At 36.6% G+C, this 26,607-nt stretch overlaps 1 protein-coding gene across 8 annotated transcripts in view; it reads right to left on the bottom strand.

Moving 5' to 3' along the window:
• PDE4D (phosphodiesterase 4D, cAMP-specific) overlaps positions 1–26,607 on the bottom strand; it is a 1,579,839-nt gene that overhangs the window by 22,506 nt on the left and 1,530,726 nt on the right. For 7 of the 8 annotated variants that reach the window (XM_011942896.1, XM_011942894.1, XM_011942897.1 and 4 more), the window contains 2 exons: positions 1,802–1,895; positions 257–429 (listed from right to left, as the gene is read on the bottom strand). In XM_011942896.1, coding sequence (XP_011798286.1) covers positions 257–429; positions 1,802–1,895 — 267 coding nt within the window. Of the gene's footprint in view, positions 1–256; positions 430–1,801; positions 1,896–8,040; positions 8,513–26,607 lie in introns of those variants that run through there. The other variant, XM_011942901.1, reaches the window with a different exon arrangement.

Genomic DNA, 26,607 nt, shown 5'->3' with positions numbered 1-26,607 from the left:
GGCCAAACAATGAAATGAAGATGCAAATAATCACCTCCCAAGCCCCTAAAACATACATACCAAACCACCTGTCTAAGGCACTTTACAAGGAGCTTTACAAAATGCCTGCCCTTCTTCAAAAAAACAAAACAAAACAAAACAAAAACAAAAAAACTCCAATTAATAAACTTTTCTATCTATTCAAAAGACTAGAAGTGAAAATTCATAAAAGGGCATCATTTAATATTTATGATCCTGATCTTTGAAATCATCATACCTTGGCAAGGACATCTTCTTGTTCAGTTTTAACTCCAAACCTTGGAATACTTGAATTAGTCAGACTAGAGCTGTGCATCAATTTCTTGACTCCACTGATCTGAGACATTGGTCTTTTCTTTTTCTCCTTTTCCTTCTGAGTTGGAGAAGGAATTTCCACTTCATGTTGTTTATCTTGAGAAATTCAGAAAATGTTCTATATTTATTATTCTATCTGTTTTTATATCATCATATGCATAACTGGAAGGATTATAATTGATCATTATATATTCCAGGAAATGTTTCCAACTAAAAATTTTCCTTTTAGAGAGTTCAGTGTTTACATTTGAATTGGACTTAATTTGATATCTTCAAACACAAAATTAAGCAAATAAGTTCCACTACAAAATAATAATATCAAATGTATTCCATGGTTACCTCTTTGATACAATGTCCTAATAAAAAATGTTGCAAGACTTAGCATGACAGCCAACTCAGAGAATACACAACAGGTGATTATTTCCACTGTTCATCAATTCCATTCCTATTTGAAATTGACTTAATGAACTGAAAATTGTTCTTGCCAACTAAGGACTCCAGTTTCAATATGTACTTTGAAATGTTAGAAACTTTATACACAAATGTCATGAAAACAGCAGTATATACAACTAACAGCTAACCGAAATGGGTAACACCATGGGAGTTGAAACAGCAGGTTTTGGATGACTTAGATTAATTCTGCTACTTTTTATTTCTGTATGATAGTGAGATAAGGGTTAAGTCCCCAGGTTTTATGGGAGTATAGAGAATTGTAAATATTACCTGATAACTGAATACACACATAAGCTAATTGTGTTCTATAGTAAAAGACCTAACATGTCTTCATACTTTCATCCACGATTTCAAGGCAGTGATAAGCAACTCTAACTCATCCTTGTACATAGAACATGTTCCATAAGTGTTTAATAAATATGTTAACTATATATAACAGCAATTTTGTTTTAAAAGTAAGTCCAGGATACATTCAAATTACTGCCTTTTATTTACTGCATTTTCTTTCTGTGGATGAGGTACAAGAGTTGTCCCAGGACACCAAATTCAGCCATTATTAGCAAACTTTTATTTAGCATTTGTATTTTATCCACCACCAGTTTACTAGGCTTGATGTCCACGAGACTGTCAATTCATCGAGGGTAGGAATCATTTCTAATTCATCATTCAACACCTATTGCCCAACAATGGCTGGCATTTAATAAGAATTGGTTGAATACATGAATTGATCTCTCTATAAAATATATTTTACAGTTTGGTACTATGAAAAAATGGCAATATATAACCTTAATTTGAGAATTCCCAAAGTCCTAAATAAAACTAAGAAAATGTACTTTGTCACCTGCAACTCTAAAACTCAGAGGCGTATAGTGTCAAATTATTAATATGACAAATGAAAACAAACAGAACTTCTAACACTTGTTAGGTTTCCAAAATGAGTTGGCACCCCAATCCTCCTATAAAAACAAGCAAACAACTGGAGAAAACATTTTTAATTGCACGTTGTTATCCTCACCTAAGAATGTGTTTGATATAAACTCTGACACTTGATTTCCAGACCGACTCATTTCAGAGAGATGGGTGAGCTCCCGATTAAGCATCCTTTTAAACTGAAAAACAGAAAAGTAAAATGAAATAATAGAAGAGGAAAGTTGAAGGGAAATACATATGCATACTCTGAGATACAGGAAGATATGCCCAAAGAATTTTTAACTTGTCCTGACAATTTAGAACAGTGCCTTCCAGCAGGACTTTCTTCAATGAGGGAAAACACCATCATCTGTACCTCCAATGACAGCAGTCACTAGCCACAGGTGGTTACTAAGCATGTGAAATGTGGCTAGTGCAAATGAGAAGCCAAAATTTGAATTTTAGTTAATTTTAACTACTTTTAATTTAAATAATCACATGTGGCTCATGGCCACCAGTTTGACCAGCACAAATTTAGACTCTCAAGGACTGAAGGGAAAATCAGGAGAAATAAGCAAAGAAAAGGAAATTAAAAATTAAGATGTATTATTAGTTATTTAGAGAAGAGAGAAACTAATTTATAGCACATAAAAGTGTTGCCATACAATAAAACATGGAATGCTTTCATCAATTTGTCATTAGCAGAAATGAATATATATATACTAATCAAGGGCTGAAAATTTAGTCTTTTACTCCAAAGCAAAACTTAATAGACTTGAGTACTCTTCTAGAACTATGGAGAAGTAAAATATCTAAATAAATACTGTATAATGTTTCCTTTTAAAAGTTGTTTTTCAGGTAAGAGTATAACATTTATTGGTTCTCAACATCCACCAAATTTACCATTTTCCCAAGTCACTAAATAGGAAACAGGTCAATTTTCAATAATCTACTTCACAATTTTTATTACTGATGCCACAGTGCCTATTTCATTGAAAGAAACACTGGAATTAACCTACCAGCACCACATGGCATTACCAGTATCCAAAACTCCCCAAGATTTTACACTTCCCTTACCCCATCAGCTGTTTCTTAAGCATTAGGCATTTCAGAGTCCTTTGACTCTGAAAACAGCCTGACAAGGCCTTTTAATAAGCCTTCAATATTTGCCTTAATATACAGAAACAACATATTTTTTCTATACATAGAGTAACTGCTGTTAGATAGTTGACAAGAAAAAAATGTCAGACATATTTACTCTAATCATCAGATTAGCCTTTAAAATTTGGAATTTCACCATAAATTCTCATTTAAGTATGAAGGTAAGTGTTGAGTTTATATTTTAGTAATGTTTGAAATATAATTCTTACTCAGTATTTATTTAGAATTATTTTGCTTCACTGCCTAATTCATACCAAGACAGCCTAACTCTATACCGTTTGCTAAATAACTTCCAAAGTCAATCTTACAGACCATCTAGATTAGGTTTTAACTCAGCATTTAACTGTTATCAAAACAAACAAAAAAACCTCAACCATTTCGATGTACTGTTGGATGACAGAAATGTGTATTCGCATTCCAGTGTAGTCAAAAACAAAGAACTGGCATGACCAGTACAAATTCTGGTTGTTAAATTACTGGTCTAGAGAGCTTAGTCTCAAACTCAGGAACACTAAGTTCACTTCTTTGTTCACATGTTTTTATAACTCCTTTCTAATTACAAAATGTACATGTGCTATAGAAAATTTAGAAAGCTATATCGACAAAAACGAAAATAAATGTAAATCTCCACTGCTGGAAGATAACCACAGATAATTTGTCAAATTTTCTTCTATGCCTTTTTTCTACCCTTGGATGTGAATACATATTTTTAAAACTGGCATCAGGTGGTATACAGAATGTGGGTTACTGCTTGTGTTCACTCGGCATTATATTTTATAACCTACTGAAAAAAAATAAACTTTGGGCCTTCTAAGAATATTTGTAGGCCGGGCGCGGTGGCTCAAGCCGGTAATCCCAGCACTTTGGGAGGCCGAGACGGGCGGATCACGAGGTCAGGAGATCGAGACCATTCTGGCTAACACGGTGAAACCCCGTCTCTACTAAAAAAAATACAAAAAACTAGCCGGGCAAGGTGGCAGGCGCCTGTAGTCCCAGCCACTCTGGAGGCTGAGGCAGGAGAATGGCGTAAACCCGGGAGGCAGAGCTTGCAGTGAGCTGAGGTCCGGCCACTGCACTCCAGCCTGGGTGACAGAGCGAGACTCCGTCTCAAAAAAAAAAAAAAAAAAAAAAAAAAGAATATTTGTAGACATTTATAATAGTGTTCAAAAATTTTTCTGTCCCTCTTTACAAAGTTATAGTTTCTTGAGTAAATTATGGGTTATCAAATAATTTAATGAGCTAATATAGAAAGTGTCTTCTATTTAGCCTGGCACATAGTAGATGCTCAATATTATTTGAATTCCTTCTCCCAGCTCACTTTCTGGCACTCAGTCCCTAACTTTTGTGCCTTTTATAGCAATAGCTGATTTTTATCATTGCAGGTCAGACAGATGAAGGATTTGACTATAGTTATAACCATAAAAATACTTACTTAAATCACTAGCTCCTCTTTCTCAAATCCCATAAAGAATTTGGAATAGCATTAATATGGGAAACCACAGCCATGTCTCAAAAGCACAACTAAAATGTCATGCATACACAGGTTTAAAAAAACTCGTTGCTTAAGACTTGAAACCAACCCAGATGTCCATCAGTGACAGAATGGATTAAGAAAATGTGGCATATATATACCGTGGAATACTATGCAGCCCTAAAAAGGGATGAGTTCATGTCCTTTGCAGGGACATGGATGAAGCTGGAAACCATCATTCTCAGCAAACTAACACAGCAACAGTAAACCAAACACCACATGTTCTCACTCATAAGTGGGAGTTGAACAATGAGAACACATCGACACAGGGAGGGGAACATCACACACCAGGGCCTGTCAATAGGTAGGGGATTAGGGGAGGGATAGCATTAGGAGAAATACTTAATGTAGATGACGGGTTGATGGGTGCAGCAAACGACCATGGCATGTGTATACCTATGTAACAAACCTGCAAGTTCTGCACGTGTATACCAGAACTTAAAGTATAATAATAATAAAAAATCTTTGCTTTACAGATAAATTCACTTGGAAAAATATACTCATTAGGCAAAGCATATTCCAAAGAAAAGAGTCTGCTAAACATTTTAAACACATATTCAATGAAATATCTCTTTGACCTAAAATTGTTCATGTTATGAGCTAAAAGTTGCTATTAAGAACTACCTGGTCATGACAAAGTCCTTTTTTAATAAAAGATGGGGGAAGAGGCAAGGCTTTCACCACTGCCAGAATCTCAGCAGTCTATACAGGAACTGCTGCCCTCCTTGTACTTCTCTCAATAAAGTGAAACAAGGGAAGCCTTCTGGGGGTGATTGATAAAGACAGATAAAGACCCAGTTATCACAGGTTCATCTTCTAACTTGCACACAACCTAGTAAAAGGATTATGTTGCCTTATGCCTAAGTAGAAAATGTGGATGCTACCTGCAGATATGCTACATATATTATTGGATTTTTCTAAAAGAATATAAAGAATGAAGTGTAATTCTGCTGGCAGTTTGCTCAAACAATTCACCAAAATAGCCAGTTAGTACAGATAACTGAAGAAAAAAGCCAGTGAAAGGAATCTAAATATTGTACAGACTAGATAAGTGACATACTGCATGTTCCATTTTTATCTTTCTGCATCATATACATTATTCCCAGATTACTTTCCAGCCTTTATTTAAAACACAAAAACATGGATTGCAGAAATCCTCCATCACATGCCCACCTCCCTACCAAGGCTTAAAGGGACTCCAAGGAAGTCAATATTTCATTTTAACATAATTATAAAAGACAATATTTGAAGCAATCACCTCTCTTCCCTAGGGAGACAGTATAAGGAATTTCCTAAAGATAATTTTCAAGAGTACATTAAGTTATAACATAAGGGTATCTTCTAAAAGGAATTAACATTGTTTTCCTTTTTTGCTATCCATATAAAACTTTTAGTCCAGCGAAGCTAAATGAATAACCACAAAAATTACCATAAGTGCTTTCTCAACTGGTAGTTGATCTCACAAATTGGTTTTGGAGTGCATAGCTAGACGTACTTAAAAAATGCACTAGATCATTCAACAAACATTTAGAAATGTGACAAATCTCTCATCTAAAAATAATTATATAATATCTACTAAGATAACTACATAAAATTACCAAAGGGGGAAGGACTGATTTAAAGCTAATACAATGTAGTCTGCTGGGAATCCCATCATATTTCTCAATTAATAAACTTAGAAGGGACAAAACATTAAACTGCTGTTTGAAAAGAACTGATTGCAAAATGCAGAACCATTTAATTAAGCATTTAGTTTATTTTTTTAAGTGACCTCTAAATATTTTCCACTGATGAATTTCTAAATGTTTTTGGCCTAAGTAGTCTGAAAACAATACACAGATTTAGGGTTGCAACTGAGAAAACAGGGGAGGATTTCTAAGTGAATGCTTTCGAATCCTTTGTTCTCATTATACATCAGAATGTGTACAGCAGTTAAGGCATAAAGGAAAATAAAAATGCAGTTGAATCTGAATACTGTATTTTGCTTTTCAGAACTGCAATTCTTCAATTTACATTCTGTATTTAAGATTGTTCAGGAAGCAAACTAAAATAATAAAACAAACTTAAAATGTTCTTAAATGTAATCTCCTATACTTCTACATCACGCCAATGTGCTACTGGGTATATTATATATCCTCCCAATATATATTTAAGGAGGTGGTATGGGTCCAATAGTAAGAAAATTTGCTTATTTTTTCCTGACAATGTTCTGCTAAAAATCATTTGAATATGCTGCACTGTGATGCATTACAAGTTTGGCAGATATCAGTATTCAAAGTTATTTAAACAAATACTCCATTGACTGCAAAAAATAAATCCTTCAAAATGCCTAAGACCAAATATATCTATATTTGCCATTTTTACATGTTTTTAAAGGTACGGTATTAAACATAAAGCTGTCCAGGAAAAATTTTCCTCAAAAAGAAAAGTACTAAAATTCTATATTTAGATTCTTGGCAGTATTGTTCATATTCATAGTACAAATGGTTCATAATCATAGAACAAATGTGAAGCCCTTCAAAAATACATCAATTGTGAGCTGGCTAAAAGCTAGGAGCTAAATTCTGGGGGATAATGAGGGCTTCTTATATTACTCTCTATACTTTTCTGTATTTCTGAAGATTTTTAGCCAAGGAATGGCTAACAAAATTCAAATAATGGAAGTCTATATACTTAAAAAACATTTTAAAAATCTGAATCATCCACAGATTTAAAGGGAGGTAAGGAATCACGACTGCTTGGACAATCAATACTGAAATAAGTTTGCTAATCTTTTTAGAATTCAAGTAAATCTCTAAAACAAAGGGGAATTTGTCCTTCAAAAAGAAAGAAACAAAACAAATGACAAACACTCCAATCTAAAAATCCTCAGAGTAACAGAAAATGAATCTTTTAAAATGTGTTGTGATTGGCTCAAATATCCAAGGATAAACTTCAATCTGTGAAGTGATGCTTCATTTAGGACTGAATAAGGTTTTTCTACCTCCTTCTATTGTGGAGACAGGACCACAATGCTAATGTTACCACAGGACATGCAAAAAGCCTGCCAAACATAGATACATCTTATTAAATTGCTTATTCATTTCTTGAGATTCACAAAACTAACAGTGTAAAAAAAACTCTGTTCAGTTTTGCAAGTATAATAGATAATCAAGTTTTCACTTTAATATCACTTAAATAGTCAAATAATGTCAATTTTTAATATCACCTAGGGCTTTATAGCTAAAGGTGAAAAAAACGTATTCCTCCTCAGGTTAAAGTAGTACAGATTTTTAGAAACAGCCACAAATTAATTTTATAAACTTTATGTGCAACATACTAACTGGAATCCATAAATCAGTACAAGTAATTTGGCCCAATAATTTATTTGCAATGAATGTATTTAATTACTGTATATTTTTCAAGCACAATTCAAACATATACCACAGGACAAACAGAAGAACTACTGCATATCTAAAAAGCTATTTTAACATGCAAACTACAACTGATGAAAGTTATACAATCTTGACCACTATTAACACATATTTCTTCCTAATTCATGTGTAAGGAAAGAATACAAAATTGCTTAGAAAGCTTAGACTCTACTGTAATTTGTTAAAACTATCAGTTATGTAATCAGAGTAAGAAGTTTTCAAAAGCTAAATAAATCTTACCTTTATGTAGCCCCAAGACACTGACAGTAAATAGTTTGCTTCAGGCATTTTTGATTGATTATATGTGTGTATATATATAATATATGTGTATATATATAATATATATGTATATATATAGTAAGCTTTAAAATGTATTTAGCTTCAAAATCTCGCTACTTTAACAACCTCCACAAGCCACGCAGAGTATGAGTTTTTAAAGATTTTTGGTAATTAAGTACACATAAGAAAGCCTCGCATTAAATCCCATCCAGCTGTCTTCCCATCGAATACATGCCATTTGTAAGACTCCAGAATGGCACAAAATTCAGCAACTATTCTGAATAAAGAAAATCCACGTGTGATAAAGGAATATCTAAAGATCTAAGGGTCTGCATCTTTCTCTCCCGAGCTCCAGGGCTTAATGAATAATGTATGTCAAGATGCTTAGTTGCAAGAAAGGCCAGTCCTGTCAAAAGCTACCAAATAAGGAACTGCAGGGAAGCCGGGAAGAGTGACAAGAAGCCCCTCCCATAAAACCCCAACTCTGCACCAATCACGTTCCTGCTCTCAGCCTATAAGGTGAGGGGGTGTGGCCTCAGTGCAGGCTGCTTTGGGATTGGTTGGCAAGGCCCAGCCTCTGGGGAGGAGGCTTTCTCCTCACCCGACAAACGCCATTGAATAATGGTATCCCTGCAGCTCTGAAGCCACCCTGAGAAAAGATGAATGGGGCTTCCCTCTCACAGTGATGAATAATGACCATAAAACTCCTCAAAATTTGTAGTTCATTCTTAAAAATTGCCCATCCTTTTGGAGGGCATTTTCTATGAATTTTAATGTCCTCTGGCTTCCCTTCCTTCCAAATAAAAACTGCTTCAAAAATGGCAATCGAGCATTTTAATTGCTTCCCTCTCTCAAATCCAAAACAAGTGGCTCCCTGGTGATGTAGAAATAACTGTAGTTCTCCCCTCTTCCAACATAAAAGCATAGGGATTTAACAATACGGCTAATGTCCAGAATTCACAGATGGCAATGACACATTCCCTCACCTGTGTGGCATGGCTGCTCTCAGCTCCTTTTGTTTCTATTGTTATGTATGACTGCGCTCTAAACCTTCAAAATCTAGGGGTGGGGACCACTTATAATTCTAGGGGGAGGAAAATCTGAAAGCTAGTGCACTGTGTATGCATAAGGAATGCAGTGTTTTGTATATAGAACTCTGGATCTGTATTTTGATCAGAAGAGAATATTTTATTTATTTATTTAGAGACAGTGTCTCGCTGTCGCCCAGGCTGGAGTGCAGTGGCGCAATCTCAGCTCACTGTCACCTCCGCCTCCCGGGTTCAAGCAGTTCTCCTGCCTCAGCCTCCTGAGTAACTGGGATTACAGGCGCCCAACACCACGCCTGGCTAATTTTTGTACTTTTAGCAGAGATGGGATTTCACCATGTTGGCTAAGCTGATCTCGAACTCCTGACCTCAGGGGATCCACCCACCTCGGCCTCCCAAAGTGCCGGGATTACAGGTGTGAGCCACGGTGCCCAGCCAGAAGAGAACATTTTAATAACTCTACACAAAGTTAAGAAAGGAATGAGTGGCTCTTACGAATGCAGAATTGAGCTCAAGAGTAATCAGACATTTTATGAGGAGGGTTAAATGAGAAATCAAAGTTCTTTCTAGAAAAACAGCATTTTCTATTTGGTTTGGTGTAGTATTACCCTGTAACTTTAATACTAAAGAGGTCTTGAGGGTGAGAAATGAGGAAAAACTAGGTTTCAGTCTATTTTAGCATATAATTCTGTGCATTCTACCTCCTCTCCATCTCAAAGTCTGTGCTTACTACTCTGTGCTTCAACTTGCTGGTATGGTTACTTTGCAGTCTTCCTGGCATTTAACTATTTCCACATGTGGCATGTCTGTCTTCGAGAGCATGCTCTCTGATAAGCACTCCTGTAACACTTTATCCCTCTGAGTTTCTACTGCTCCTTTGCTGTTACAGTCCTCTGCTGCTGTTAACATCTGTTGTATTCACTTCCATCACTCTTACTCCTCTACAAAAGGAAGTATTAAAGTTCCAACATTCCACTAAAGCTACCCCCAGAGGAATACTAAGGTCCTCCTTTTCTCTGGTCTCCCTTACTTCTCTGAAGTGTTCCACATGTTTGATCATTCCTACTACTCTCCCTCAACTCCCAGGATCCTGAACTTCTTTAGTTTTCTTTCCACTTCTCTGACCTTTGCCTTCTTCTATGAATCCCAACTTGAGATCTCCACAGAGACTCTGTCTCAGGCCCACACTCTTCAATGACCACTTCTAACTTGAACTTTAGTGCCATATTTCCAAATATAAGATTCTTCTCTCGAATGCCCTGCTAGTCACGACAAACTTTTTCAAAACTGTGAGACATTTTTCTATTTAAAGTAGTTCTTAGTATAATTACTTCCATTTCAGTCAGTGAGCCCATATTTCTTCCAGTATCTCAGATGGAATCTGTGACTCTTTCCTACCATTCAACAGGTGTTTCATGTGAGTCAGACACTGTCAGGTGTTTCATATAAACCATCTAGCTGAATTCTTGAGTAACCTGGCATGTTCCCCTATATGGCATTTCCTCCTTCATTCAACGTTGTTAGCAAGCCCTATCCAAAGCTGTTTCTTTTGGTTTGTTCCTTACCTTTACTCCTCCCGTAATCTCAATCCAAATATTTAAAAGGCTGAGAGGAATAGAAAGTAACTTTAATATCACCCCCTCTAATTCCCTCATTGCCACATAAAATTGAGACCTAGAGAGAAAAAAATGATTTTCCTAGGTTCACTCTGGTACTAAGAACAAGAATTGCAAGTTTAAATCTTTTGTGCACAATCACTGACAAATCATCTTTTTAGTGTGTCAGCTTTCTCATCTGTAAAGTGGATTACCATGGCAGCTAGCTCCAAAGATACTCTTAATGAGCCACACTGTCCTACATTGAATCTGAGTTGGCCTGTGTAACCAACAAGTGATGGTGCATGACTGCTGAGGCTAAGTCATAAGAAATCTTGCAGCTCTCATCCTGCTTTCTTTGAATGTGCTATTGGGACCCCTAAGCCATTAGGTTAAAAAAAAGGTCTGACTACTCTGAGAGGCTATGCTATAAGAAGTCCATGTTAACTTCATAGACAGTGAAGAGACAGCGTGCAAGAGAGTGCTTGCACAAGAAAGAGCACACATGCCTGGCCAGTCTTCAGTAATGCCAGCCACCCCAGCCCAGAGCCAGACCTGAGGGGGAGAAGCCATCTTAGTCATCCAGCCAGTTCAGCTTTCAGATAGCTAACCATTGGGCTGCAACCACATGAGGAATGCCAAGCAAGAATGTCTAGCCAAGACCAGTTAACCCAGAAAGCCATGAAAACGAATAAAAATACATTCATATTTCAAAGTATTAGGTTTGAAGTGATTTCTTACATAGCAATAAATAACCAGAACAGATACAATGAGGATTACATGAGATAATATATGCAAAGTACTTGAAACAACAAGTGGTACAAAGTAAAAGATAAATAGGTATCAGACAGTAAAGACAATGATCATTATGATAATCATTCTATTACTATACCAATATTTTAAAAAATTCCCTGGTTTATCATTTGTTTTCAAAATATATATATATATTATATTTCCTTTCAACTGCATCACAGTGCTCCATGTCTCGGGGCCAAAACGCTGTAATTACTTCTTAGCTCATCTTCTTGCCCCTGGCTTTTCCCCTTCTAGTCTCATATTGACCTCTACTGCCAGATCAATTTTCCTCAAATCCAGCCACAGCCTCTTACTTCAAAGCTAGTAATGCCTGCTTCATCACATCCCTCTGTAAATTCCAGACTGCCACATCTGACCCTAATCCCCAACACCAAGCCTGTGTTCAGCTGCTCTATTACATTTGCTCTGTTCCTGAAAGACTAGTATTCCTCCATCTTCACCATATAGCTGACAATCCCATCTCTGTCTTACCAAATTCTCGGCCTAAAATACCCTCCTTCTTCTACTCTGCCAACCTCAAACTGGTTTTCTCAGTCAGATTTAAATCATTCAAAGTACATCTTAGGACCAAATATTCCAGGCTTTTTACAAATTCTAACTATTCTACATCTGCCCCTTCATTCAATATTTATTAACCACTCTATGTCAGGCACTGCCTTGGATGCTGGGGACATAGAGTAAACAAAAGAAAGCTTTCTCATCTGCAGCTTATATTCCACAACTAAGTTAATAAATACATCATACGTCATGGGGCGATAAGCACAATGGAGAGAAAGAAAGGATAAGGATTACGGATAGAGGTTGCTGTAAGATGATCATGGAAAGCCCCTCTGATGAGATGACATATACCAGGAGATCTGAAGAAAGAGAACAAGTCATGTGGATTGGGGGGGTGAGAGGTAGGGTAGAGAAGGGAAAATCAAGTGCCAAAAGCAAAGACCCCTAGGCAAAGCATACTTGGTGAGGCTCCCTGAAGAATAGGTGGTAGTGTCATACCCCTTGTCATTTAAATGCAAATCACACTCTGCAGTCAGGTTCACTGCCTTCCCTCTCCTTTAAAAAAAAAAAAAAAAATCCATACATCCATCAATTTTATTCTTTGACAAACTTAAAACTCAGTTACTTTCTACTTTTTATAACAAGTATTTCTCCTGAAATGAAATTCCTAAATACACTTCCTACATAATACTGTACTCAATACCTGTAGGCTAAATATTCCCTACATAGATTTTTTTAAAAAAATCAGTATAATGGCTTATCAGTGAAATAAAGAAGAAACGAGTAATTTCTATCAAATACTACAAAATATAAACACTTGTACACAACTACATTGTAAAATATAGTCAAAAACTTAGATCTTACTATCACTGATTAGCTGTGTGACCTTGAGGAAGCTATTTAAATTTCCCATACTTCAGTTTACTCATATGGAAAATGAGAAAAATAGTTTCCACCTTACAGGGTTGTTGTGAGGATTAAGTTAGTGCATATACATAAGGCTCTTAGAACAGTAAGTGCTATCTAAGGGTTTGCTATGATTTCTTTTATGTGGAGAATTACCACAAAAGTAACAGTAGCATGAAAATGAATACAGGGCTGTTATGTTAGAAGAATCTTTTTTCATGAAATGATGAATGCTTCTTTGAAAAGTATCAAATGTAACAAAGTGTCATCTTCACAATATACACTACTGCTGCATTACTAGAAAATTTGGTGTGGATTAAAACCATGTAAAATATTTAATATTTATACGGAAAATTGGATTCTAGGCTCCGAGAATTATAAATGCATTTTGTTTTTCACCTATGTGAATAGCTGCTGGGACTTTTTGGAAGTTGTGTGGGACACACAGCAAACCTCCCTGGTGAAAGGCTGTTCCATGTATCCCAGGACATCTAGCCTGCCTGGCCTCTGCCCACCAAGCTCCAGGAGTACTCCCCAATCACTGTCCCCTGAAATTTCCTGAATGTTCCCCAGTGTTAAGAATCACTGTTCTATTTTTTTCAACTGTCTTCAACTTTGACTCCTCATCCAGGGTGGAGGATCTTTGAGGCCAGAAAGGTATCTTATTGTGTCCCTGTATTTCTCAAGGTAGTTAGTGTACTATTGCCGCAAAAGGATTGTTGGCTGATGCAGAAACAAAACATCAATATTTTTATCCTGACTGCAGGCGACAGGAAAGGACGTGGGTTTTCACCCTCAGCAAAATCATCAAAAACACTGAAAACAGATTACATATAGTAGAGTAATACTCTTTGTCTTAAAACATTATGCAGAAACACACATACAGTTTCCCTTCCCTCTAACATCCACAGCCTCTTCTCCCTGCTGAATGTGAGTGATGGTCCCTTCATTCAACAGACTTCTATTTGGCAACTATTATGTGCCAGACACTCTAATAGGTGCTAGATGTGAAAGGATTCAACTGTAAGTTCCTAATTTGCTGCAATAAGGGAGACTATTTAATCATATTGAGTAAAAAGTACCAAGGAAAGTTTCCATATTTCTGGGGAATAAGAAATCTTTTCAAAAACCTCTGAGTCAAACTAAAATTCATTTCATTTTTCCCTAATCTCCATTTCTAGGAGACTAGAATCTCCTTCCCATTGCCATGGTAGCTGCTATCTGCAGACAGAATCTAGATGATTTAGAAGATAATTTTGAATAAGGCCAGAGAGATACAATTCTTATACTCATACTTGGCTTTGCCAAATTTAATGAAGAAACTTTAATAAGTTACAACATTTACTAGGCACCTACTATGCACAAAGAACTTTATATACCTTATTTCTAATCTTGGCAACATCCCAATCAGATAAATATTATTCCTATTTTAACATGAAAAGATGGACCTTCTTAAATATTCAATAACTTGCTCCACAGGTGACAGGACTGAAATGCAAACCAGTCTTAGCTCTTAATGGTATGTATATGACAGCTCATCATATAATTAGGCTGATGCAAACTCTATGATAAACAGTATGAATCTAGGAGTGGATTTGTTTATCCTCGATCTTTTTGCTAACTTTACAGTGCCTTGAATTAAAGAATCGTGGTTACTATTACTATGGTCAGATCCCTGGACCGGGTGAGGAAGCAGGTGCCCACAGGCAGGCAGCCCTGCCATACAGTAAGACATGCTTATGTTTGGGAATACTATGTGAACAAGACACAGCTGTCCTCACCTGCAGATGTAATGATGATGACACATTCAGACAAGGAACTGAGCTCCAGAAAATTTCTGACAACACAACTTGAGGGGCAGCATTACAGCAATAGCTCAGATTTCTTATCTGTAATCCACTGCTCTCAAATGCCCAAATGATTTTATATATATATATGCGAGTGTGTTTGCTGAAATAGCAAAAATAGTTTCTTGGCCTGGTCAAGTGACTCATGTCTGTAATCCCAACATTTTGGGAGGCCAACGCAGGAGGATTCCTTGAGGCCAGGAGGTCAAGACCAGCCTGCGCAATATATAGAAACCGTCTCTACAAAAAAATTTTAAAATTAGCCGGGTGTGGTGGCACATGCTTGTAGTTCCAGATACTACTGAGGTGGGAGGTGGGAGGTGCTAAGGTGGGAGGATGGCTTGAGGCCAGGAGTTTCAGGCTGCAGTGAGCTATGATTGCACCACTGCACTCCAGCCTGGATGACAGAGCAAGACCTTGTCTCAAAAAAGAAAAAAAATAATTTCTCATAATGTTCAGTTAGTTCTTTCTCAGCCTTTTCCTAGTAATACCCCTCAGAATTTCCAGAGGCCACTTCCCTGCTATTCCTTGTTTTCTCAGTCCTTACCAGATAACCAAGTGATTAACAATCTTTTTGAACATTTCAGGACATTTCAGGATATCTGAAATTCTGCTGATGGAGTTGAACTGTTGATACATTAACACATGCTGTCATTATTGACTTCATAACAGAGATCAAGAGAAAGAAGATGGATTTTTGAATAGGGAAAAAGAAAACTAAATTATGGGGAAGCTAAGGCTCAGAGAGGTCAAGTGGCTTGTGCAAGGTCACAAAGTCAGTAGTAAGTAACAGGGCCAGGATTTGAACCCAGGCTGTCTGGTTTCACAGTACTCTAAATTGCCAAAAAAACTATTTCCGGTATTGTTTTATATTTAGCTAATTGGCTAAATTCCGGCATTGTTTTATATTTAGCTAGAGTTTACATAATAGGTCTGTTAATATAATCAAGTCTAAGCTATATATTACATTATTGTGTTTGAAATATTTAAGAAATATTGTTTAAAATAAGTGTATTAGCTCTTAGACTTCTCCAACATAAGGAGTTTTCTGGGCAATAGCACTGTTTACAGTAGGACTTACATTATTGGAAAATATTTTATCCTATAATCAATCTACATTTATTTTACACCTTTCATCTTAGAATTAAGTTTTGGTAATTATTAATCAAGAAGCGAATCTATATATCTCTCATATATCCAGTACTGCTCAGCCTGAACAAATGCAAATCCAATTTTTAAGTGTCCCTTGAAGAATTCTGAGGCAAAATTAAACTTCAAATATTAAACAGAATAGCCACAGAAAACTAGTGTTTCTCAGCCTCCCTTTTGCTTTCAAATGCCTTACAAATATTTTAGAGGCAGACAATAATCTAGAATTGATTCACAACCAGTATTTTACACAACAGAATGTTACATGTATTTTCATATTATAAAAACTATACTTTCTTTGATTAATGCTAGTATCCTGAAAACATCCTTAGTGCAAGTAAATCCACTAAATCTGTTTGTATTTACTGCCCTCTAGTGATAATGGCTCTACATTTGATTTAAGAAACAACTGTTCCTCAAGAGCCATCACCTTTCAGTAAATGAAAACATCTCTTATAAATGTTGTGGAGATATAAGATTAAGAGGAACTCCAGGTTGATTTTTTAAAACCAAATAATCATCTGAACAAGCTAAGAATCGTTCTCTAAATAATCTTAATTTTTTTACAAAAATGTCTCATTTAAAATAGGAAACACCTGCAACATTTATAGAGAAAGGAAACCATTTTGGCTGAGAGGTTCCTTGAAGCTGAAATAATATGAGACTGATATGATAGCTGTATTTATATTTCTCTTCTATATGGGCTAACTCTCTTATTAAATGTTAGCATAGTATCCTATAATTGTTGATACAGTTTGAATTCATATATGGTAGAGATAGAGTTTTGTATGTTTATAACTATTTAGTCAATTTAGCTAAAACCAGCAGCAGCAACAGCAGCATATCTATCACAGACTTTTGTTCCACTGAAGAATAATCATGGCAATAAATGGGTGCACAAACTTCACATAAATGAAGCCTCCATAAAAATAATCTTGTATGAAAAAGCATTTTCTCCTTATAGAGAAAATTAGGATCTCCAATTCACTTAAATTGGCCTAAATGAATACCATAATCATCATAAAATAGTTACTAATGTCCCCTCTGTACTTCGTGGTACGCTTTGTGGAAACAATTTAAAGAAAGAGAATATCTGTCTCCTAAAGTAATAATAACTAGTGTAAATAGGCATGCTTCTAGAAATATATAATCTTTTACACATATCACTTTAATATGTAGATCTTAAAATAATTTTAAGTAATAAAATTTGAGCTATAAAAGAGAAATGATATTCCTTTCAACAAATAATGCTTGAACAATTGAGCATCCACTCATAAAACAAGAAACTTCAACGTTTATCCTGCACCACACTAACATCTACTTGAAATGAATGATAGAACTAAATGTAAAATCTAAAACTAAAGAACTTCTAGAAGAAAACACAGTATAAAGTATTTATGATCTTGTGTTAGGCAAAGATTTCTTAAACCACAAAAGCATGAAGCATAAAAGAAAAAAATGATAAACTGGACTTTATCAAATTTATCTTTGAATAAAACTGTTAAGAAAACAGAACAACAAGTCACAGACTGAGAAGGGAATATGTACAAAATGCATATCCAATAAAGGACTTGTATCCAGAATTTATTTTTTAAAAAATCTTTACAACACAATAAGAGGACAACCCAGTGAAAAGATGGTCAAAAGGTTTGAACGAACACTTCATAAGAATCAAAAAGATCAATAAGCATGTGAAAAGATCCACAACCGTCATTAGACATTAGAGAAACAAAAAGTAAAACCACAATGAGATGCCACACTACATGCTTACTAGAATGTATAAAATACAAAATACAAACAATACAAAATGCTGGTCTGGATGCAGAGTAGATTAAATTCTCATACGTTGCTAGTGAGAATGCAAAATGGTATAGGAACTTTGGAAAAAGGTTTGACAGTTTCTTATAAAGTTAAAAAGTATATTGACCATATGACCCAGTAATCCTACTTCTAAGTATCTACCCATGAGAAATGAAAACATATGTCTATATAAAGACCTATATGCAAATGTTTATAGCAGCTCTCTATATAATAGCAGAAACCCAGAAACAGTTCAGGAAACAGTTCAGGTATCAGTCAACTGGTAAATGGGTAAACGAATTGTGTTCATAAAATGACATACTGGAAAATGACATACTGAAATACTAAAAGCAATAAAATGAAAAAAATTACTAATAGATGCAATAACACAAAATGTATTATAAGTGAAACTTATAATTCAACTCAAAACTCAAAAGTATTATAAGTGAAAGAAGCCATTCACAAAAGGTTATATCTTTAACGTATTATTCATTCTGGCAAGGTGAAACTACAGGGACAATCAGTACCGGGAGTGGGGTTTGGGGAATGACTACAAAAAGCAACAGAAAACTTTTTGGGTGGTATAAATATCCTATATTATATATTACACATATATTGTAATTATACATTACATATATATCTAGATGATGGTGGTGGTTATCCAATTGTATACATTTGTGAAAATGCATTCAACTATACCTCTAAAAAGAGTAACTCTTATGTAAATTATACCTCAAAAATCTAACTTTGAAAAATACTAGCTGATGTTATCAAATTATTTCAATTCCAGATTTACTTAACTTTACAACTTTACCCAAAGATAAATGCAAAACAAAAATCTCAAGCAAACTTATGTATGGTAAAACATCATTTTTACCCTTTCAAAGAGCTCCACCGTTATTTCCCAGAAAATAGGCATACATTTATCCAAGGTCCACATTAGCTTTAATAATACAATATTCAGTAAATTCCTAGTTGTGAAAAGCCCTTAGGTTGGCAGGGCATGGTGGCTCACGCCTGTAATCCTAGCACTTTAGGAGGCCGAGGCAGGCAGATTGCCTGAGCTCAGGAGTTTGAGATCAGCCTGGGCAATATGGCGAAACCCTGTCTCTACTGAAAATACAAAAAATTAGTGGGGCATGGTGGTGCACGCATGTAATCCCAGCTACTTGGGAGGCTGAGGCAGGAGAATTACTTGAGCCCAGGAGGCAGAATTTGCAGTGAGCTGAGATTGTGCCACTGCACTCCAGCCGGGGTGACAGAGACTCTGCCTCCAAAAATAAAATAATAAGAAAAGCCTTTAGGTGATAAAATAATAGTCAAAGTATTCTTTTAAAAATTATAAATTTTAATTCTTTGTAATAAACAGTTCCATAAAGTATTTAAAATATTGTCCTTTCTGTTTTATTTTTATTTGTATCAACTTAAGGGGACAGGTGGAGTTTGTTACCTGTCATTTTTAAATAAATCAAACTCAATTTAGTTATTTCATGGTGATCCTGGGGGACTGTTTGTCAGTCATCATCGAATAGCCAACAAATATCTTTTGTATGCTCATTCTAGGCTGTAAGTAGCAGGTCAGCTGATGGAGATGCAAAAATCCAATAAAGTAGGTATAGCTGTTTGCACAAAACTAGATAGTCCCAACTGCTGTATTCTTTTTGAATCCTTTTGCCACTGTTTCATATCATAGCTTGTTTTTTTTTTTTTTTTTTTTTTTTTCCTGAGCCCTGAGTCTGTTCTTTTTTTTTTTTTAATATAGTCCATAGGAATCTGCTGCCTTATGGTCAGTATCGTGCCCCTTACCCCAATTCTAATATGACAGGTTTTTGTCTAAAACACCTTTTCCTAGAATGTGCTATAAAGTACAGCAGCTTCATGTGATAGTTCTCAAAGACTCCCACTGTCAAATGTTAGCATATTCAAGGCTCTGCCAGGACCTGTAATACATATTCTTGCATTACAAGAATGTACAATGTACAAGAATAATATACAAATACTTTGCATTTCCCAAACCTATCTTACTACTGAACTCTTGACATTTATTAACAAACAAATACAAACAAAAATACTAGGGTTCCAAGTAAAATTCTTATGGAAAGCAAAGGGCTTTAAACTCAGAGTTTTTTAGAATGGTTATTAACTCATGCACTCAACAAATACTTATTAAATAGTATGTGCCAGCATAGGAGATATAGTAATGAACAAAACAGAAAAGTTCCCTGTTCATGTAAATCTTGGACTTATGGGGCAAAAAGACAATAAACAAGCAGACAAAAAAATTACAGACACTCTCAATGAAGGAAGAGAGGGTAATATGATACACTGATGGGGGACTACAAAATTAAGTAGTAAGGAAAAGTTGTGCTGAGAAGGTGGTATTTGAGAAGAGGCTTGAATGCCTAGAATAAGCCAACCAAATTTGGGGCACAGCACTCTCAACAAAGGCTGAGTAACACAGCCAGTCTGAGGGAGGACAGGTATACAGAATGAGAGTAGAGGCAGGTAAAGGCAACATCACGTGGGTCCTGAGGGTATGAGCCTTCCAGAGGGTGTGAGGATACCATTAGAAGGTTCTGAGCAGGGAATGATAGGATGTGATTTATATTTTGTAAAGCTGTCTCTGTAGAGGATAGTTTGCAAAAGTGCTTGAGGAAAACCTGACAAGACTTGAATAATTGGACAACAGAAGTGAGGAAATGAGAAAAATCAACTCCTAGACTTCTGGGATGATCAATGCCTAGGATAGACATTGGTGCCATTTGCGAGATGGAGAAGACTGGGGGAGGTACAGATTTAAAGGAGGGTATGTAAGGAAAAAGAAGAGTCCTATGAGACAAGATCAGAACATGTAAATACATGAAGTTTTGAATTTTTTACTCTTCAAAGACATTTCACCTTCTGTTTCCCAAGTTCTTCACAGAGTTCAGGATAAGAAAAGCTGCCAGACAGTTGAGTTTTGAATAAGTAGTAACTTTCAAACACTTGAAAGACATCGTATTAGAATAGACTACATCCATCAAAATATTTTAAAATGTTTTTAGAATAGTTCAATAGATTGGAATATGAAAGCCTATGAAACTTCCTTATCCAAGGCCGCATAATATAACCAAAATTAGAATCTAGTATTCATAGTTGGCAATATTTTTATGAAAGTACTGTTATACTGAGACATTTCAGAAATGAAGACTTTACTGAAGGCAATAATAAGTGCAGTTAAAAGTGGTACAATAATGAGACTTCTTTTTCATTTGCGACAGGTTAGTAGTGTATGAGAATTGTGAAATGTAAAATAGTGTAGAGCACAGGCTTCTCTAGTTGACTTCATGTGAGTTCGAATCTTGGCCCTGCCTCTCTTACTAGCAATGAAATATACAGCATGTTACTTAAGGTCACTGGGTTGTATGGAGAGAATCAGAGTTAAGGTAGGTGATCGAGCAGTGTCATGTTTCAGGAGCTAATAAATTGTATTATGACCAGAAACACTAAAGCTTGTTATAAGGAAAGCAATCTAATTAAAACAACTGCATTAAAATTTCTACAATATCTTCCTAACAGCTTATGCTATCAACATAAGTAAACTATCAGAATCACGGATACCAGCTGAGAATGCTTTTGGAGATTTCAAATTGGCATAATTTTCTCAGAATGCACTGACCTGACAAATGTACAAACAGGCAGACAGGAGTACTACAATTCTTCATGAATAACTGTCTGCCTCTCCTGGATTTCTTCCATGTTGTGTAAGTCTATTACACTTTAGGTGAATGTTGTTTTAATACATTGAGTTAATATCATTCTTCCAAAGAAGCTCTTTATAAATTCCTTAAACTTAATTTGATGCTGGACACAAACAAATGAGGACAAAATATGGCTCAAGGATTAAGATCCTTAACTATATATGTAAAAAACACAAAAAGCCTTACAAACAGTGATCAACAGCTAAACATGAGCTATTACCTTCCCCTAACAGCTAGGGAAGCATGTATATGAATTGGAGCATATGAACTTCCATTTGGGGTACTAAGAAAACACATCATGCAGATGGCTTTTATAGCTTCCCAAATACGGTTCTAATAATTCACAAAATTGTTGTTCCCTAAAACACATAATAACAAATAATAAAACCTAATGTTTATTGAGGGTCTACTGTGTGTCAAGGAGAGTCCTGTGTACTCTCCTGGAATTACTTCATTTATTTCTAATAATAACCTTTAATGAGCACTGTCACTCCCATTTCACAGATGAGCCTTAAGGTCTTAGCTATCAACTTTGCAGACAACATCCAAGTAAAATCCTGCCTTTCTTTTTTTGCTTGTTTTTTTTTTTTACCAGAAATCCAGTCCTGACAACTGAAAGCTTATAGGGCATTTCCGCTTAGATACATAGCCTTACCTAAATTACATGTCTAAAAACTTAACTGTCATATTATCCAGTCCTCCCCTAATACCCAACTGGCTTCTCTTCATGATTTTCCAACTATAATTCTTTCTATTATTTGGGTTTTGAATTTCATGCTTTGTTTTGGCTATGGCCCTGCCAAGTCTTATGTATGCTTTCACCCTTCCCTGTGCAATCTTTCTCTTACCCATTTCTCTCTTTTCATCGCTATCCTATTTCAGGCCCTTATCACTTTTACACATAATTCCCTAACAGTTTCTTCTTGCTTTCAGTACAATTTTCCCTTGATATAATCCATCCTGCACACCACCACATGTATCCTTCTAAAGTCACTTTATTTTAGTTTCTTCATAATATTTTCCTTATAGTCAAATGTAAGAGTTCTTCATGAATTATAGGACAAAGTGCAAATGGCTTGACCTGGCATTTAAGGCAGTGTGCAGTATGGCCTCAATCTACAATTCTCACACCTGCACTGGTCCTATAATCACATTCTCTGTTCCAGAGAGGCTCACTCCTCCAGAATGCCCACTACCTTCCTCTCCAGCAAACATACAATAAAGCTAATCCACATGAATATCCCATCCTACCCTGTCTTATCTAGCCCCTGGAATACCACCTCTTCCCTCATTAGATGCCTATATAAATCCTCAATGTTCAAGATCCAGCTTAAGGAGCACGTTTTCTGGGATCAATCATTCTGGTCCTCTGTATTGAATACTCCTCAGAACTCCTCTACAGGACAGGAACATAATGTATTATCTATCATTCATTAACACACAACAGGCTTACATTACATGGCTGGCTGTGTTTTCAGTGGTATGTCTATATGTTTTGCTATCTATCTATGTGTTTGAATACAGATACACAAAAATCTCATTTCACCTATAAGAACCTTTGGAGTGGATACATGTCATATAATAATTGGGCTAAAACAAAAATCCCTCAGTGAAAACCTAAAGACTGAGTTGTGATTGTGCGCAGCCAAAACGTACAAAATGAAAACCTCCTAATGATTTATTTTCCACATGAAATTAGTACCAGATCTACAGAAAAATGGACAAGGATCAAATACAAATTATAAAGTCATCACCAAACTAAACTTTCATCCAAAAGTGATGATGTTGGCTGGGTGTGGTGACTCACACCTGTAATCCCAGCACTTTGGAAAGCTGAGGTGGGCAGATCACTTGAGGCCAGGAGTTTGAGACCAGCATGGCCAACATGGTGAAACCCCATCTCTGCTAAAAACACAAAAACCATCTGGGCATGGTCACATGCCTGTTATCCTGGCTACTCAGGAGGCTGAGGCAGGAGAATCACTTGAATCCAGGAGGTGGAGATTGCAGTGAGCCGAGACTGTGCCACTGCACTCTAGCCTGGGCGACAGAGCAAGACTCCATCTCAGAAAATAAAAAAAAAATGTGATGATGTCAATAAAGACCCAAATCAGGATCACATGTTTAACATCAGAAAGTCTGTATTTGCCACAAGATAGAAACCTTGACAAAAGTAATACAGAACTGTTTTTGTTCTGGGTCACCTTAACTTTTCTGTGCTTTGTTACTTCATCTGAATGAAGAAGGTGAACCAGTTGATCTCACAAACCTCTTTCTAAGTGCTTCTAGAATTTTTATTTTAAAGAAAATAAAATTCTATTAAAAAAACTTCTATTAAACAGAGCAAAGTGTGACTCCTCTGTAAAGGGCTGACAGCAAGTGGAAAATGGAAGAAGAGCAATCACCTGCAAAATGAGTCATTCCCTTGTAACAACCACACTGCTAGGGAATTCCTTCTCTTGCTGACTATGGCTAGCGTCAGACTCATGACAAAGACCTCATCCTGGGGCTATAACCAGGTTTAGGGTTTTTTCATTCATTCTTCTGTTTCTCACCTGCATTGTCATTTTTAATCTGTGCAATGATTACAGGGGCTATGTTTGGTTTTTGTTTCCAGTTTCCCCAGGAAGAGACAACTACTATCTTGATATTGATTAACACTTGAAACTTCTGTTAATCACAATTTCAGTATTTCAGGGAATCAGAAAAATCATTTGGAAGAGCCTTGAAGGTCATCCAGGGTGAGATAAAAGCAAAGTACAAGCAACAGACCGATGTTTAGACACAGTGAAGACCTACAGGAGACCCTCACAACTCCAATAAAAGTCTTTTTTAGGGCTCTCTTCATATTCTTTCAAATAAATCATAATAAAGGAGTTAGTGAGAGTGTAAATAAAAAATAGGCTATCATAGAGTGCTAGGTAACCGAGCTAAAACTAAAGTAAACAACTCAGTGGGCCATCACATATGCAGGCTGGTAAGGTCTCATAAATCATCATGACTGGGTATCGGGATTTCAAAGGCACACTCTGTAAGCTTTCTCCCAGGCCTGTTGATTCAAGCTCCAATTGCACTGGGTTACCTATATGGCAGCATATAAAGTTGACCTTTCAAGTTTAAAAATAGTTCCATTCCTCATCCCTCCTAAGGACAGGCCACAGTACCTATCATATGTCCCCACCACACTACATAATTTATGTAAGTTTTCTCTTAATTTTCAATATAATCCTGTGAGGTAGATTATGTTAGTCCTGATTTACAGGGAAAACAGAGGCTCAGGGAGGCCAAATTAATTTACTGATCCAAGGTTGTAACTCTACCGTAGGGCAGATTTATATCCAGAAGAGGAATTGCAAAGCTCCTCAGAATTTAGGAGATTTAAAATGGAGTCAAGGTTCACATGGATAAAGGTTCACATTTTTCATCTTCTATTCCATTCTGTTCCATTTTACTCTCCCAGCATCTAATAATAACTATGATATATTAGAGCAAATCAACCCATACTTATTTTGACAGTTTCTTTTCACCCCATTCCAGTTTGTACCTTGCTGTCTCAGAGCCCATCAACTACCTTTCTTCACTCCCAAGTAACCGGTCCTTAGGGGATGACTTGGCAGTTGGCCCACCATCCACTGCTACCAGGGCATGACTCAAGGAGGCAACAGGTGAAGCTGATGCCAACTATTAGTGCTAAAAAAGACTCAAGCCTCATGAAACATACCATTTATAAATCAGTCTCCAGTCAGTTCTATCCCTCCCTCCATCTCTACAGCTGACTGTCCTTCCTTAAACATTTATACCCTCCAGCCGACCTGTCTGGGATTTCTTTTTAACTTCAAGGCTGTCCCAAAGGTTCAGTCCAACCAGGTTTCACCATATGAACCCTGCGGTGGAAAGGGGCAGCAACATGCATTGATGCATTGGTCAGTTTGCCTCCAGCCAAGGAAAGTCTGACCCCTCCTCCCACTCTTCTCTTTCTCTGCCTCACACTGCCTAATATGTATTTCCTCTTTCTCTCTTAACTTTCTTTCCTTATACCTTCATTCTCCACCCTATCCACAAGTGAAATTTCCCTTGCCACTTTGCCCCCACTAAGAAAACAGACCTCCAATGCAACCTCTTAATAGGCTAATTTTAAAATCATGAACCTGCTTACACCTTCCGTGAGTTTATCCTATATCTTCTCTATCGTCTGACTGCTTCCCACTAAGGTTTTATCCCTCCATCCCACCTCCAAATCCTCTGCAGCTCAGATTCTCAGATCTGCTTTAGTCACTTGGTCTCCTCATCCCACTGACCCTATTATCCTTCAGTTTACTTCTGTGCACACGTTAGAGGGCACGTGCTCGTCCTAGGAGCCAGGGCCAGGTTGGTTACGCTCCCATCCTGACATGACTTAGAGAACAAAAAAGGCAAAACGAGGTACTGTAGGATTCCTCTCTAGGAATTATGTTTGGTTGAAATTGCTCTTGCTATTTTGGAATCTAGTGCTCACTAAATACATTTTAAAAATATTATTTGGATATATTTTGAAAATACAATCAGAGGCCGGGTGCGGTGGCTTATGCCTGTAATCTCACCACTTTGGGAGGTCAGGGCGGGCAAATTATGATGTCAGAGTTCGAGACCAGCCTGGCCAACATAGTGAAACCCTGTCTCTACTAAAAATACAAAAAATTAGCCGGGCATGGTGGCGGGCGCCTGTAAAGCCAGCTGCTTGGGAAGCTGAGGCAGGAGAATTGCTTGAACCTGGGAAGCGGAGGTTGCAGTGAGCCGAGATCACGCCACTGCACTCCAGTCCAGGCGACAGTATGAGACTCTATCTCAAGAAAAAAAAAAAAAAAGAAGGAAAGAAGGAAAATACAACCTGAGAATAAACACTTGCTCTTCTATCTCTCCATCTTCCCCACCAATACAACATCCAGAAAATAGTCATCTTTACACCTATTTAGAAGCACATAGATCTTAGTAAAGTTTAACTGAGCATTAGGTTTTCATCTTTAAAAATGTTTTGAGGCTGGTGCACTGGCTTATGCACTTTGGGAGGCCAAGGCAGGAGGATCACTTGAGCCCAGAAGTTTGAGACCAGCCTGGGCAACACAGTGGGACCTTGTCTCTACAAAAAAAAAAA

Source organism: Colobus angolensis, unplaced genomic scaffold, assembly GCF_000951035.1.
Source record: "Colobus angolensis palliatus isolate OR3802 unplaced genomic scaffold, Cang.pa_1.0 Scaffold212, whole genome shotgun sequence".
Taxonomy (NCBI): Eukaryota; Metazoa; Chordata; class Mammalia; order Primates; family Cercopithecidae; genus Colobus; species Colobus angolensis.
The sequence above is the reverse complement of the archived record's forward strand: the minus strand, read 5'-3'. Positions and strand labels throughout refer to the sequence as shown.